The sequence below is a fragment of the Bos javanicus genome, chromosome 5 (assembly GCF_032452875.1).
Source record: "Bos javanicus breed banteng chromosome 5, ARS-OSU_banteng_1.0, whole genome shotgun sequence".
NCBI lineage: Eukaryota > Metazoa > Chordata > Mammalia > Artiodactyla > Bovidae > Bos > Bos javanicus.
Genome location: NC_083872.1, coordinates 65,822,270 through 65,839,538, shown reverse-complemented (window position 1 = coordinate 65,839,538; position 17,269 = coordinate 65,822,270). Strand labels below are relative to the sequence as shown.

General features: G+C 38.0%; 1 protein-coding gene across 2 annotated transcripts; it reads right to left on the bottom strand.

Annotated features, from left to right (window-relative positions):
* Nucleotides 1–2,116: 2,116 nt before the first annotated feature.
* SPIC (Spi-C transcription factor) lies at nucleotides 2,117–16,005 on the bottom strand. 2 transcript variants are annotated; one of them, XM_061417066.1, is made up of 6 exons: nucleotides 15,924–16,005; nucleotides 13,977–14,002; nucleotides 13,329–13,422; nucleotides 11,527–11,639; nucleotides 9,911–10,019; nucleotides 2,117–3,744 (listed from the first exon to the last, which is right to left on the bottom strand). In XM_061417066.1, exons 2-6 carry the CDS (start codon nucleotides 13,977–13,979, stop codon nucleotides 3,317–3,319), a joined length of 747 nt encoding a protein of 248 aa, XP_061273050.1. In that variant the 5' UTR covers nucleotides 13,980–14,002; nucleotides 15,924–16,005; the 3' UTR covers nucleotides 2,117–3,316. The 2 variants fall into 2 exon arrangements, with proteins under 2 accessions (XP_061273050.1, XP_061273051.1); XM_061417067.1 differs by having other exon boundaries at nucleotides 9,911–9,968.
* Nucleotides 16,006–17,269: the final 1,264 nt, after the last annotated feature.

Sequence of the window (17,269 nt, the reverse complement as noted above, 5' to 3'; positions counted from 1 at the left end):
ACAGTTTGTTAATAAGTGGTACATGAACTCTCTGGCCTTTCATTGGTTAATCCATCACTACACATCCTGAATGGGTTTGCTTATCAAAGAGAATCTTCACTAGCACCTGAATCTTCACTACAGCCCCCGACAATAAAACTTCTTCTGACAGCTGATCCAAACACTGCACAAAGTTTTGCTTTTACACGATTTGCATATATCTTATTTTGAACCATATCTATTTCTTCGGTGCCAATGATGAACTCATCAGATCACCATTCAAATATTCATGGGCCCTCCATACTGGGATTTCTGATCATGTGACCCACTACTGAAAACACCTGGACACTCTGGATTCTTTTTTCACTTTCAGCTCTTTGCTAAATGAGTCCATGGCCTGGGTAAGTCAGGGCTAATCTTGACAACTCTTGAGGTGGAACATTTCAAACATTCATGGGGTACCTCGCTGTTCTTGCCTGACAAAGAACACACACGCCCTTTTTTGTGTTGCAGTCCTTTCTTTTATGTTCGCTCTGCCCTTAAAATCCATCCACGTCTAAATTAGAAAGGCAGACTGAGTGTAAATACTGAGTCCTACCTTGACGTTAGCACTGATTGAAACTTTCTCAGTCTGTCCCGGCTGCTCTACTGCTACTGCTGCTGCTAAGTCGCTTCAGTCGTGTCCGACTCTGTGCGACCCGAGACTGCAGCCCACTAAGGCTCCCCCGTCCCTGGGATTCTCCAGGAAAGAACACTGGAGTGGATTGACATTTCCTTCTCCAATGCATGAAAGTGGAAAGTGAAAGTGAAGTCGCTCAGTCATGTCCGACTCTTAGCGACCCCATGGACTGGAGCCTACCAGGCTCCTCCGTCCATGGGATTTTCCAGGCAGGAGTACTGGAGTGGGGTGCCATCGCCTCTAAGAGAATACTATCAACTGGGTGGCTTATGAACAACAGGACTTTATTTCTCACAGTTCAGGAAGCTGGGAAGTCCAATCAAGGTGCTGGCAGATTTAGTGTCTACTGAGGGCTTTCCTCCTGGTTCACCCTACTATCCTCTCAGGGTGGAAGCAGAAAGGGAACTCTCCATCATCTCTTTGATGAGGGCACTAAACCCATTCATTAGAGATTTCCTTCATGACCTAATCACCTCTCCAAAACCCTACCCCTAAAGACTATAACATTGGGGATTATGTTTCAACATGAATTTTGGGAAGACACAAAATTGTCTATAACAAACCTAGACTACATGTGGGTATGGCCAATATTGAGTTAGTCTCCATTTAGTCACCTGGGATCTACCATGTTCTTTCCCTGAGGAAGAAAGGGCACCGGGAGGGCACAAAGGAAAAGGGGAAACTGGGAATGCCAGACACAGTGCAGAGAACCAACCACTATATGGTCACAGCAATGTTGCAGATCTAACACAGCAAGCTCCCAGGAGCTCTTGACCTGCTGGCCAGGCCTTTTTGGCCCAGACTGAAGATGGCCCATTTAATCTAGGACGTTCTCTTGCTTCATGGTAATACAGATGGCTTTCCAGGTGGCAGGAGTGGTAAAGAACCTGGGAAAATCCCCTGGAGGAGGGCATGGCAACCCACCCCAGTATTCTTGCCTGGAGAATCTCACGGACAGAGGAGCCTAGCAGGCTACAGTCCATAGGGTCACAAAGAGTCGGACACAACTGAAGTGACTTAAAAAACCTGCCAAGCAGCAAGTAAGAAACAAAGAGTTTATTCTGGGAGTTTCTTATGGGACAGCTTCCATGCAAGACTGCCCACATCCTGGCTCCACTCCTGGGTTTATTATTTGCAAGCCTCAATCTTTTATTAAAGCCTTCCCCCGACCCTCCGGCTTCAACTGTTTCAGCCTCCTTTAGCTGGGCTAGTTCAAGGAAAGATCATGATCCAGGGTTGGGCTCAAGAACTAATGGTGCAAGAGCACCTCCCTGTGGTTGAGTGGCAGGAGAGCAAGAAACTTTAGCTCCTGGATCTACCCAAAGCAAGAGAGAAAAGCAAGGAAATGATTTGTGATAAGTGTAAGCTTTGGAGTTTGTAGGTGACATTTTCCTTAGACCATTTCTTTAGTGCCGAAGAATTACAGACCATGAGGTCCGAGGTGCAGAGGATAGCCACTGAAGTTTTTATTTTTTAAATCTTTATTTATTTTATAGAAATATAGTCGATTTACAATATTATATTAGTTTCAGATGTACTACATAGTGATTCAGTATTTTTCTAGGTTACACTCTATTCAAAGCTATTATAAAATGTTGGCTACATTCCCTGTGCTGTACATTACATTCTTGTATCTTTTTTGTTTTATATTTAGTAGTCTGTACCTCTTAATCCTCTATGCCTATCTTGCTCCCCTCCCCCCAGCCCTCCCCCTACTGGTAACTAGTTTGTTCTCTATATCTTTAAGTCTGTTTCTATTTCATTATTTTCATTTGTTTCAATTTTTAGATTCTACATATAAATGGTAACATATAGTATTTGTCTTTCTCTGTCTGACTTATTGCAGTAAGCTTAATATCCTCTAGGTGCATCCATATTGCAAATGGCAAGATTTCACTTTTTTGGCAAAGTAATATTCTATGTGCGTGTGTGTGTGTGTGTATACCACATCTCCTTTATTCACCTGTTGGCTAGAAGGTTGCTTCCATATCTTGGCTATTGTAAATAATGTCACTATGGGAGTTCCCTGGTAGTCTAGTGGTTAGGATTTGGCATTGTCAAGGCCAAAGGCCAAAGGCCTGGTTGGGAAACTGATATCTGACAAGCCACACAGTGCAGCCAAAAAAAAAAAAAATTTTTGTATCTTTTTGAATTAGTGTTTTCATTTTCTTTGGATATATACCTAGGAGTGGAATTGCTGGATCATATAGTAGTTCTAGTTTTAGCCACTGAAAATTTTAAAGCCCTGTATATAATTTAGCAGGAACACCATCACAGGCAATCAGTTTTTGTTCTGTTGCTAAAGCTATTGGATATATGCTAAAGTGATTTTTTTTTTTTTTTGGTCTGAGTGACAAGAAAATAATGTTTAATCAATATGCAAATCAAACGGTCTCCACTGGCATTATTAATCTAAAAAGAAATAATTGCATAGTTACTAGTAAGAGGAAGGACATTTAGTCTATACTTTCAAATGGGACAATCATTCTAAAGAGCTGTTCACTGGCAAAATTTCTCCCCAAGTTAGTATAGATTATATGCTATGTCATAAAAGGTAACAATCATGAAGTGTTTTTTTTCAGTATTTGCTTTTAGAGAAAAATCCTAAAACTTGTAGAGACTTCTGATGTCAGAAAATTATGAAATGTAAGAGTATACTTAGCAATCAGGGTGACTTAGCTCATGGTAATTGGCATATGTATAATTATAATTTGCATTCCAGTTATTTAGACTGAGATATCCTTGATCAGGTTGAACATACTGTGAATAGAAGATCTCTTTTTCCAAGAAATAAGGTGCAGACAGTCTTTGGAGAATGGCCTCACTGAACTGGTAAGTTAGCTTTCTCCGGATTTTGATGATTTCCCCAGTTCTTCCATAATTCCTCAGTGCTCTGGCCATTTTCTGATAAGTCATGGTCTTCCGGTTGCCTTTTCTTTTTCCCCAGAGTTGGGCAAGTTTTTCTTTGTTTTTTGATACAAACTGAAAGATGCCTTTGGTTTGATCTATCCACTGAATACAAGATGCCATCTCTGGATTACATAGGGATTCATGAAGGTATTCAAACAGTCGGAGCTTCTTCCTGCCTAAAACAGAGGAAAACAACATCATGCTTCACCATGGCTCTACACAGAGCACCTTCTCAGGAAGGATTTGTTGAGTGAATACAGAATTGAAAGTTCCATTGGGATTGGTTTCCCTCCTATTCACCCTCTTAGAATGTATTTATGGTATCATTTTATGGGACTTGGCCTACTGCAGTTTCAAATGAAACTTTCTTGTTGGGGAAGTTGTCCAAAATGTTGTAGTCTTTCATTGGAAAAGGGAAGCATGGAGCCTCTTTACCCTAGTCTCTCATCTGTCATGTGGTCTTTCTTTACAGTTAAATCTTGACTGCTAGTTTTATGTTAAACTATCTACAGAACAAGACTGAGCAAAATGTACTACAAAGTTTAGTGGTTCTAAAGAGAAGTTTCAGGACTTCCTCAGTGGTCTGGTGGTTAAGAATCTGCCTTTCAATGCAGGGGATGTGGGTTTGATCCCTGGTCAGGGAACTAAGATCCCACATGCCACAGAGCAACTAACACCCGACACAGACAAATAGTTGTTTTGTTTAAAGGAGAAGTCTCAAAAGACGTTTCCAAAAGGGAACTCATTTGAAGCAGCTTTATTCAAGTAAGTTAAGACAAATAAGCTAAAGAAGGTGAATGCATTTTGTAAAATGTAAAACAATGTGCAAATTCAAGTGAAATCAGTAATGCTGCTGCTACTGCTGCTAAGTCACTTCAGTTGTGTCCGACTCTGTGTGATCCCATAGACGACAGCCCACCAGGCTCCACCGTCCCTGGGATTCTCCAGGCAAAAACACTGGAGTGGGTTGCCATTTCCTTCTCCAATGCATGAAAGTGAAAAGTGAAAGTGAAGTCGCTCAGTCGTGTCCAACTCTTAGCGACCCCATGGACTGCAGCCTACCAGGCTCCTCCATCCACGGGATTTTCCAGGCAAGAGTACCGGAGTGGGGTGCCATTGCCTTCTCCTGAAATCAGTAATAGACTTATGTAAAAATGCTAACTCTGGCTCTGCATAATTACTTGAAAAAAAAATAGAAAAAAAGCAAAGTTGAAATCCCAAAATATCTTCATGACATTCTGACATTATTAATGAGAAATGACAGAGAGCATGGTGATGTTTTTCATTGCTGTGAAATAAAATGATACTGCCAGAGCTTTTAATCTCTTTTGGAACACAGCCCTTTATATTTCAGAGTAACTAGAAAGGAAACTTTGAGAAGATTTGCTGTGATTTTTGCTTGTTTGGTCGATTGGAGAACAGAGGTACCAAGCCGTTTTATGACTTCTGAATTGGCCTATAGACATCGTGGTCCACCAGATCTGTCAGTAGCTAAAAGTTCCACGGCCAGATTCCATTTTCCCCTTGAGAAAGTCAAACAGTGGATTCCCAAACTGCTTTAAACAGTCTCTGGGGTGTAAGACTCATACATCGGTCATTATTCATCCAAAAGCCTCAAAGATTATCTTTTGTGTTATATTATCTTGAGTTTATGAATTGAGAAATGAAAGGGACTTACCAAAAAACACATTATGAATTAAAGTCACAGACTTAAACAAGCTCTCTGGCTCTCATCCAATGGTCAAACCAATTATAATGGATCCTCATCTTTTAAAGTTTGTTTTCGATTTTGAAAAAAAAGATGTTTGAACTTTTGTGTTTTGAAAATAAAGGTATATGATAAAAAATTCAAACAGAAGCACAAGCTGAAAGTAAAAACTCCAATCTAGTCTGCATATCTTTAGAAAACAATTTATTTTTTGCATATATAATCATATGCATATTGGAGAAGGGCATGGCAACACACTCCAGGATTCTTGCCTGAAAACTCCCACGGACAGAGGAACCTGCCAGGCTACAGTCTACGGGGTTGCAAAGAGTCAGACACAGCCAAGCAACTAATACTTTATCCTTTAAAAGTGAAAATTGGTACAGTATTTTGTACTTTTTCCAGTGTTTAATATATCTTAAATAAATCATTGAACCATATAGAGACTAGCTATAGATAGAGGAAATACTAAAGTGTTGACAACAGTTAGTTCTGGGGGATAGCACGGGAAGAAAGAACATTTTTTCACTCATTCTTCACATACTTCTGAATCATCTGAAATTTTCATGAGCATTATTACTCTTGAATTATGGAATTACAAAGGATTAAAACCCAAACCAAAATGGTATTCAGAGATCATTCTGCTTCAATATTTAAAGTATGCTCTTTTGCATTTTAATAATTATATATGTTCTATTTGTGTGTGTGTGTGTTAGTTGCTTAGTCGTGTCTGACTTTTTTGCAACCCCATAGGCTGCAGCCCCACCAGGCTCCTCTGTCCATGGGATTCTCCACTGGACACTGGAGTGGGTTGCCATTTCCTTCTCCAAAAGGAACTATAGAAAGAAAGAAAGTGAAGTCGCTGTCTCCTAATAATGAATTCTTGAAGTATTTTGAAATTTCATTGTTTCAAATGTATCACGACTTCAGGTGGATGACAACTCTAAAAACAAAAATAGTAAATTATATTTTCCCTAATTGCAAAGATCCACAGCCCAAAACATCAGTGAAAAGATATAGGCATCATACTCTGGACTTAGTTGGTTTGTTAAAAAAAAAAGAATAGGAGACAGAGGTAGAAGCATTATTGTCCTAATATTAAATTACTGCCATTATTCAATACTTAGTAGTAATGTTCAGTAGATTTACTTTACTTATGTGATATTATACATTATTCCTTTCTGGATTAGAGTATTACTGCATAGTTAGATTTTATAATTCTAGGATACAGTATACTGTTTTATAGGAACAAAACTGCTACTGCTGCTACTAAGTCACTTCAGTCGTGTCCGACTCTGTGTGACCCCATAGACAACAACCCACCAGGCTCCCACGTCCCTGGGATTCTCCAGGCAAGAACACTGGAGTGGGTTGCCATTTCCTTCTCCAATGCATGAAAGTGAAAAGTCAAAGTGAAGTCGCTCAGTTGTGTCTGACCCTCAGCGACCCCATGGACTGCAGCCTACCAGGCTCCTCCGTCCATGGGATTTTCCAGGCAGGAATACTGGAGTGGGGTGCCATTGCCTTCTCCATAGGAACAAAACTAGTTATCCCAAAAAATATTCATTTAAAGTAATTTTAAGTATGAACATGTAAAAGAATAAAATTAGAACATTTTCTCACAGATTTATAAAAATAAACTCAAAATGGACTAAAGACTTAAATGTAAGACCAGAAACCAAATGTAAGACCAGAAACCATTAAACTCCTAGAAGAAAACATAGGAAGAATGCTCTTTGACAAAAAGTGTAGCAATATTTTTTTTTTATCTATCTCCTAAGGCAAAGAAAACAAGAATAAAAATAAACAAATGAGACCTAATTAAACTCAAATGCTTTTGCACAGCAAAGGAAACCATCAACAAAACAAAAAGATAATCTACGGAATGGGAGAAAATATTTGCAAATGATATGAATAAATGGTTAATATCCAAAACATGTAAATAGCTCAAGCAACTCCATATCAAAAAATAAACAATCCCATTAAGAAAATGGGCAGAAGACCTGAATAGACATTTTTCCAAAGACATACAAATGGCCCCAACAGGCACACAAAAATCTTCTAATACCCAACATTGATACTGATTAGAGAATCAGAATCAAAATGAATATCATCGCACCCTATCAGAATGGCTATCAACAAAAAGACAAATGGGACTCCCCTGGTGGTTCAGAGGCTAAGACTCTGACTGACATAGAGGCTAAGACTCTGTGCTACCAATGCACGGGGCCCAGGTTTCGATCCCTCGTCAGGGAACTAGACCCCACATGCTGCAGCTAGGACCTGGCACAGCCAAAGAAGTGAACAATAAATTTTAAAAAGACCACAAATAACAAGTGTTGGCAAGAATATAGAGAAGAAAGAGCACTAATGCACCGTTGGTGGGAATGCAAACTGGTAGAGCCATGTGAAACACAGTGTGGAGATTCTTCAAAAAGCTTAAAAAAGAACTACCAGTGACTTCCCTGGCGGTCCAGTGGTTAAGACTCTGTGCTTCCAATGCAGGGGGCTCAGGTTCCATCCCTTGTTGGGCAACTAAGATCCCACATGCCATATGGAGTGGCCAAAAGAAAAAAAAGAACCACCATATGACCCAGCAACCCCACTCCTGGGTGTATATCCAAAGAAAATGAAAGCACTAATTTGAAGATACATGCATCCCAATGTTCATAGCAGCATTATTTATAATAGCCAAGATATGGATGTAACGTAAGTGTGAATAAACAGATGAATGGATAAAGAAGATGAATATATACATACATTTGAATATAACTCATCCATAAAAAAATAAAATAAAATTTTGCCATTCGCAACAAAGTAGATGGACCTAGAGGGTATTATGATAAAATGAAAAGTCAGACAAAGAAAGACAAATACTGTATGTTATCACTTATATGTGGAAACTAAAAAAACCTAAAAAGTTTAAAAATTAACAAATATAGCCAAACAGAAACAGACTCACAGATATAGAGAATAAACTAGTGGTTACCAGTGGGCAGAGGGAAGGAGGGAGGAGCAAGATTAGGATAGAGAATCAAGAGGTGCAAACTACTATGTATAAAATAAGTTACAAGGATATATTATGCAGTACAAGGAATATGGCCAATATTTTATAATAATTTTAAATGGAGTATAATCTATAAAAATTTTGAATCAGTATGTTGTAAACCTGAAACTAATATAATATTATAAATCAACTACACCTCAATAAAAAATATAAATTTAAAAAACAAAAAAAAAATTAAAAAAAATAAAAAACAAAATAATGTTAGCTATGATATCATTTTTTAAATTGCAGTATAAAGTTGTGATGCATCTTACATGTCTTTGTATTTAGTAGGTGTATACTATCACAAACAACATTGCAAGGAACATCCTAATACATATTTACATACACATATGTACCTAAGGTATTTGAGGAAATAACCATAGTACTAGACTATAAGCATAGTGATTTATATGGGTTTTCTAACTTAATTTTTACAGCAATCTTACAATGTGTGTACAATTATTATTTGCTTTTCTTTATTTTTTGAATATGAATACTGTGGTACAGAAGGTTAAATGATTTGGCCAGGCTCACATAATTAACCCAGAGTTCACATTCAACCACTGAGTCATAGAGTCACTAAGAGTCTAAAGATACGAACATTTAAAATTTTGGGAGATATTGCTAAATTGCTTTACAAAACTGTACCAGTTTATACCCCCTTTAATAATGCATGTGAAAAACAAAAATAATGCATGTGAGTGTGTGTGGCCCACATCTTGGCCAACACAAGTTATTATCTTGCTTTAACACTTTTTTCTTACCTGTTAGATGAGATCACCTTCAATTTATGAAATCAGGATTTCAAATTTATGAAATAAAGTTATTATTATGGAACTTTTTTTCTGTGGAAAACTTAATAGAGAAGATGATTTCTGTCCCTAGGGCTTCACAATTGGAATAAGATTGCTAAGACAATTTATGGAAAACCTCCCCCTTCTATACCTAAAATTTATATACCTTATTCTTTTTTTTAATTGAAGTATAGAAGATGTACAATATAAGTTATAGGTGTACAATATAATGATTAACAATTTTTAAAGGTCATATGCCAATTAAAGCTATTATAAAATATTGGCTTTATTCTCTGTGTTGTAGAATGTAACCTTGTATCTTACTTTATACATAATAACCTCTTAATTACCTACCTTTATATATCCCATCCCCCTGCTGGTAACCAGTAACCTGTTCTCCATATTTTACATCCTATTTTTTTTTTTTTTTTTTAGGCTCCACTGGATGACATGCTGGATCTTAGTGACTTGTTCAGGGATCAAACCCATGAGCCCTGCATCAAGAGTACGGTCTTAAGAACTGAACCACCAGGGAAATCCCCTTACACCCTATACTTGAACACAGATTTATTTGAGGGACTGACGCTTCGCACCTTCACAACATCTCTATGAAGCAAAAGGAAAGCTCATTCAAAATAAACAGCTTGGAGTCTTTTGTCTGTCAGAGTTGTTATTCTCAGTTGTGAGAAAAAAACATTTTGCAAGTCATTTCCAAACTCAGATATGAAATCCCCTAAAAGCTGCTTTGATAAAGACTTGGTTCTTTTGCAAGGAGTGATGTATCCACATACCTTTTCCTCCCTTTTGCTGGAGAAGAGCAGGTTGTACCAGCTGGTTTTCGGGGATGTTCTGCAGAGATTGATGAATATTTCCTTCAAAATAGAGGTCCGTAGCACTGTTCTATATAAATAATGTATCAAGATGTTAAATGGGACTTTCTGTGCGGCCACCAGTTGGTGGCCAAAGTCAAAATCTGAGGGCAAAAAGAATGTTCAACAGCTCTCAAATTTGGAAAAGTGCTACCTTCAGTGGCTGTCTCCCAGGGCAGAGCCAGCATCAAACCCATATACAGAGAGTGCCAAGGGACAGAGGTTACTGAGGAATTCTGAGTATCCTCAGAATTGAGAGGAATTCTGAATTCTCCCTTCTCTCTGATAAAGGAGAGTGGGTTACTTTCTTCCTTTCCCCTAAAAATGACCAGTAAGAAAGATTCAAAAGAATCACTAGTAGAAATGAAAGTGCCAGCAATAAGGGAAGACAAGCTTCCATTCCAGAACTGGATGCCCATCTAGACAAGATGAGACAAGGAGAGACAGATGGCAGTTGCAGGAGGGCAGAGCCAAGAGAGGAGGCAGGAGGAAACCACCTGAGCTTCTACCATTACATATGGCAAAAAGACAGGGCAGAAGGGGCTAGACTTGAGCCATCCCCATACAGCAGGCAACGAGTTCCCAACCACAAGGGGCTGTGTAGTGCACACTGCGGGTAGAATCTGAAGAGGAAGTAGGGTTGCCCTAGCAACTGAAAATATTAGGCATCCTCTAATTTACCTGGTAACCCTAAGCAGAGGTGAGAGAGGTTAAAGTAAAACCAAAACTCCCTCTTAAAAGAAATGTCTTGTTGGAGAGACCCTGACAGTACAATTTACAGGGACAGAAAAAGGATATTTGACATAGCATGGTTGAAAGTAATGACTGAAAAAAAACGAAGACTACTTTATATTTATACTCTGTTTCAGAGTATTAAGACTGTTTGATACAATGGATACATCAAGAAAACAATGCCGAGAATTCCATGGCAGTCAAGTGGTTAGAACTCCACACTTCCATAGCAGGGGGCATGGATTCAGTCCCTGGTTGGGGAAATAAGATCCCACATGCCATGACGTGGCCAAAAAAATAAATAAAAATAATTTAAAAAAAAAGAAAACAATGCAAAAAAATACACGGAAGGAGAGATGGTAGAGACACTTCCATTTGCAGAAGGTGCTAAAATAGAAATGAATTGGTCCAATATACATAGCCAGCTCTGAGCTTGGGACGGGAAACAAAGCGGGTTAATACAAGACTGTAGGTAAAGCCAGTACAGGGAATGTTTTTAGGGGAACCATAGCTTTTCTGCAGTTTTCTGGATGGACTGAGAAGCATTGACATGAGAACCCTAAAATACCTCCTCTTTATAGAATCATTCAGACCTGTCTGAAGTCAGATGAAGAACAATAATAAAGGGGAGTTTCCTTCTTGACAGCATTGATGATTCCCCAACTTGCCTGCCAAATTCACACCTCAGGTGGCCCCAAGTGAGCATTTTCAGTCAGTTTCAGCTAGCATACACCAAGGGAAGGCTGGTGTAAATAGGAAATTTGCTTGTTACTGAGGGATGACAGTCTCCTGGTAAAAGTACTCACTATTACTGTTCTCCAATTATAGATGGGTTCCTCTGCAGGCTGCACACCATAGCTGTTGGAATTTCCTCTGATATGAGAACGGTGGTTGATAAAAGCCAGGTAATTTTTGTAATCTAATTTAAAAACAGAGAAAGAAACTGACAAGGTCAAATTTTATATTTATGTGTGTGAATGATGACAAATGCTTATGTGATTGATCGTGGCATTTTTATATGTGAGACACTAAATTTATTTAGGATAGAGAATAGGCAGATCTGTCTCCTAATGTAAAAGAAATAAAACCAAAAAACAAACAAATGGGGGGGCTTCCCAGATTACCTGTTCTAGTGGTAAAGAGCCCACCTGCCAATGCAGGAGTCATAAGAGATGCGGGTTCCATCCCTGGGTCGGGAAGATCCCCTGAAGGAGGGCATGGCAACCTACTCCAATATTCTTGACTGGAGAATCCCATGGACAGAGGAGACTGTTGGGCTACAGTCCATAGAGTCTCAAAGAGTTGGACACAACTGAAGAGACTTAGCATGTTCACACACGAACAAATGGGATCTAATTAAACTTAAAAACTTTTGTACAGCAAAAGAAAACATTGACAAAACAAAGACAACCTACAGAATGTGAGAAAACATTTGCAAATGATGTGACTCACAATAGGTTACTTTCCAAAATATATAAAGAGCTCAATATAAAAAAAGAACAATCAAAAAATGGGCAGAAGACCTGAACTGACACTTCACCAAAGAACACATAGGGATGGCCAATAGGCACATGGAAAGATTCTCAACATTGCTAATTACTACGGAGAAGGCAGTGGCATGCTACTCCAGTACTCTTGCCTGGAAAATCCCATGGACGGAGGAGCCTGCTAATTATTAAAGAAAAGCAAATCAAAACAATGAGATATCTCACACAGGTCAAAGGACCATCATCAAAAAGTCTACAAACAATAAATTCTGGAGAGAATGTAGGAAAAAAGGAATCCTTGTACACTGTTAGTGGGAATGCAAATCTGTACAGCCCCTGTGAAAAACAGTATAGAGGATTCTCAAAGAAATAACTAGCGTAAGATTCAGCAATTCCACTCCTAGATATACATCTGAAGAAAATGAAAACTCTAAATTCAAAACGATACATGCGTTCCAGTGTTCACAGCAGCACTGTTTACAATAGTAAAGACAGGAAAACAACCTAAGTGCCCATCAACAGACAAATGGGTGTGGTATATACATACAATGGAACATTACTAAATCATAAACAATGAAATTCTGCAATTTGCAACAAGTATATATCTAGAGAATGTTATGCTTAGTGAAATTAGTCAGACAAAGACAAGTGCTAGATGATATCACTTATATGTGGAATCTAAAAAATAATACAAACAAAACAGAAAGATACTCTCAGACATAGAAAACAAACTTGTGGCTATGTAGAGGGGCAGGGAAGGTGGGAAGGACAATTCAGTGGTATGGGATAAACACACTACAATGTATGAGAAAGATAAGCAACAAAGATATGTTGTACAGCACAGAGAATTATAGCTATTATCTTAGAATGACTTGTAATGGAGTGAATCACAATGTTGTACACCTGAAATTAATATTATAAATCAGTTATGTTTCATTAATATACAAAACCTAACAAAAATTGTTTAAGGTGGATAATCCTGTTTGATTTCTGCCTTTAGAACTGATCCCAGATGCTCGGGGTAAAAAGGATCTTTTCTGTTCAGGTCATTATTCTCATGTGTGTGGTATGTGACCAACAAGCCATCTGATGTACAAACAGAAGGAGACTGACATCTTTACCTGAGGAGTACTGAAAGTCTCCAGTTGAATGCTGCCTCAGTACTTCAAAAGCATCTTCAAATGCTTGACCCAGCTTGTCTTGTTCAGCACAAGCCTATTAGAACAATGGCAGAACTCTGGAGTTAAGACATTACCAACTGAACTTAATTTTGCTGATGTAAAGGAGGGCTTCTCAACCACAGCACAACCTATTAGCATTTTTGGTTGACTGTCTCTTTTGTGGAGGGTTGTCCTGTGCATTGTTGGGTGCAAAACAGCATCCCACCAGATACCAGTGTCAATCCCACTGGTGACAACCAAAAATATCTTAAACGTAGCCAAATATGCCCTGGAGGACAACATCAAGCCTGGTTGAGATCCACTGCTCTACAATATAGTATCTAAAACCAGTGCTCATTCTATAGTATGGTATTTAATGTTTTATAAATTTTTAGCAAGGAATTAGTTATATAGCAGAAGACTGATTTAGAAAAAGGGATCGAGGAAGTATGTTTATCAAACAGAATCTGGCTCATTATTTAAAAAATGAAATGTTCTTAATTTCAAAAGCATGTCTCCAAGACCTAAAATTAAACTGTTTTGTAACCATCTCATACCCTTATTAATCTAATGAGGAAAAACAAAGAAGATTTTTAAATGTCAACTTACCATGCTTCATTAAAAAATTGACAATTCTGAAAAAAATTAATATGTAAAAAATAGAATTAGTGTTTCTATTTAATTTGCCTCTGAATTAAAAAAGACTACTTAAAATATTTTCTGCATATACCTTATATAAATCGAAAGTACCATCTGAATTTTGATGAGTACAAGTTTCCTTTCTATAAAAATTTCCTCTGAAGATTTATGTTTGCTTTTCTATCATTACAAAATGTCTTTTAAAAAATATTTCTTTATTATTTATTTGGCTGCACTGGGTCTTAGTTGCAGCATGTGGGATCTAGTTCCCTGACCAGGGGTTGAACCCAGGCCCCCTGCATTAACCACTGGATCACCAGGGAAGTCCTCCAAATTTCTTAAATGTTAAAATAGCTAAATACGTATTGCTGAATCACTTTGCTTTACACTTGAAACTAACACACTGTAAAGTAAATATACTTCAATTAGAAAAAGAGATTAAAAATATAAATAAAATAGCTAAACAGTTAACCACGCAAACCACTTAAGATATGAGAATACAGAAATAATTTGAGTATATTTAAGTATGTCAAGTATTTAAAAATTCCTGTAAGTATTAAAAAGTTCTGGAAATGAAAATCTTTTTAACCTTAGCCAGGCTGTCCATTTATAACACTCATTTTGTTTTTTAACTTTCTGGCGTCATATAGACTTCTGAAAATCTGGTGAAAGACATGCTTTTTCTCTCATAAAATGTGAATTTACCTTACAAATAAAATGTACTCTATGAAACCCACCTGTAGAGTTTCTAAGAATCCTGGTCTATAATTTTACATCTACTTTCTTATCTCTGTAAGTAAGTTTTGTTTTAAATAGTTATCATACTGACCCACATTAAATGTTTTAAAACTTTCTGTTCTATACACTACACAAAACAAACAAATCTACATAAGAAAGAGCGGGCGGTGGATCTACATTGTTTACCATTTCATTTAGCACACCAAACCACACTGTTTATACAAGTTTTTAGAATTTATCCTCCAAACACAATGAGCTTTCTCTTTAATATTTAACCTTGCATAAGATGATACAATCTAATACTATTGCTAAACATATCCATAACATATCAATATAATATGTCAAACATCAAAATTCTGTTCTGCTCTTTGAAATCACCGTCATTTAAAAGAACTCAGCCATAAGAATCCGCCTGCCAATGCAGGAGACCCAGTTTCACTCCCTGGGTTGGTCGAGAAGATCCCCTGGAAAGGAGAATGGAAACACACTCCAGCACTCTTGTCTGGAGAATTTCATGGACTGAGAAGCCTGGTGGGCTATAGTCCATGGGGTTGCAAGGAGTAGGACATGACTGAGCAACTAACATAAGAAAAACCATTTAAGAAAGGTAACTATGGGAGGTGATGAATGTGTTAACTAGTCTGATGGTGGTAATCCTTTCCCAATTTGTATGTGTGTCAAATCATCATATTGTACACCTTACACAGTGTTATATCAATTACATCTCAATAAGGTTAGAAAAAAATACAGCTTCTCAGTGTGGAAGATGTTGAAAAATTTAGCAAAAACAACAAAAAAAGAAAATCCATAAATAATTTGAACGATGATTTCTAATGGATATTACCAGTACAGGTATTTTTAAAGGCCATATCAATAACTTTCAATTAATTATGACTCATAAGCACCAAAGGAAATACCTACCTAGGTGAGTGCTGTACTTCGAATTAAATACTTATATGAAACTACTCCCTTTGACTAAAATAGCCCCCAAAACAATCATGACTCTTTAAAGTAGCAAACCCAAATGGAAGGAAAAAAGCTTGAAAACATTATCGATCACTTCAATCGATTAATATTAGTACCAGAATAGGTAGTCAACGAAAAACACTCATTAGGTCAAAAGAAGAAAATTAGTAGTTATTACAAGGATTTTTGAAAAGCATAAACTAAACCGCTTACCAGGAAGACACTTCAGCCCTTTACCAAATTCTTTCATTAATATCAGAATCGTTAGGACAGAACTGTCAGGAGCTCACTGACAGAGTTGCATTAAGTAGCTGTTTTTAAGGAAGTGCTACAAAAGGGGATTTTTTTTAAAAGATACAGTGCCTTCATTATTTCTCTTTCATGATATGGCCAGTAGACACCAGGGGCTATTATTTTGAAGTGGCACAGAATATTTGTATACTATAGGCCAAAACCATTAGAACAAACCCCATGAACCCCCACCCCACCCAGCATGAGTTGTGGCCCCCGGGCCCACACAACCCGACTGGGCACCTCTGATCTGAACAACCCTTGTTCATATTTCTGTTTTTAAAAAATTATTCTTATATTTCTTCCCTGATTCTGGAGCCTGTGTTGCTTTTCTTGCCTGAACCATTAACAGCCTTCACTCTGGTCTTTCCTTTCAAATCATTTTCTTGATAAAGTCATTCAATGACTGCCCCCACCTCTACACACACACACCTCCCCCACTTAGAGATCTTAAAGGCACAGGCCCTGGCCCTGGCACTCAGGCTCCTCATTTCACCTTATTTACCACCACTCCTTTAAGAGGAGGCAATTGAATCCATGCTATAGTCTTCCCTCCACACCTGGATAAAGAAACAATTCCAAACCAGAAGCTTGTGGACATGTTTGAGGCCCGTGCACTTAGAGAGCAGGTCCAGCTCTCTTGTTTAGCTTGAAGGTTTATTTGGGATGGTTTTGATGGCTCTGATGGAAATGACGGGGACTCCATTCACCTGTAATGCTTCCTTCACAGCCCACCCCTCTGCCTATGTACCCATTTTATCTTACCTGTCCATCAGAGGCCAATCCAATATTTACAAGTGCTCCAGATGGAAACAACTTTCCCCTCCGAAGCACAGGTCTGCAACACTCTCAAGTAACTGTAACCTTCTGTCGTTTTAATAGATGTCACAGTTAGCCAGGGGGAAAACCACCTAAGAATTTTTTGTAAACCTTGTGGGTGGGGAAGAGAGATTTTCTATTTTGCATAATTGGAATCTGAGCTCACCTTTGATATGGGACTATTGTTCTAGACCAATTACGTTTTTTGCCGAGTTTTATTATGCAAATATAAACACACATTCCCCTCTTGTGAAATGTAGATGTTATAAGTAACAACTGTATAAAACCAAATTGCTAATGCTGATGAGTTTTTAAATCTGTACCATCGCCAGTCTACGCCCTTTTCGCGCCTTTTGATTTTCTTTGGTTCATTTAGTCAACAAATACATATCAATGATCTCTTTCCTCTGATGGATACTGTCCTGAGTCCAGGGATCACAACCCTCAAC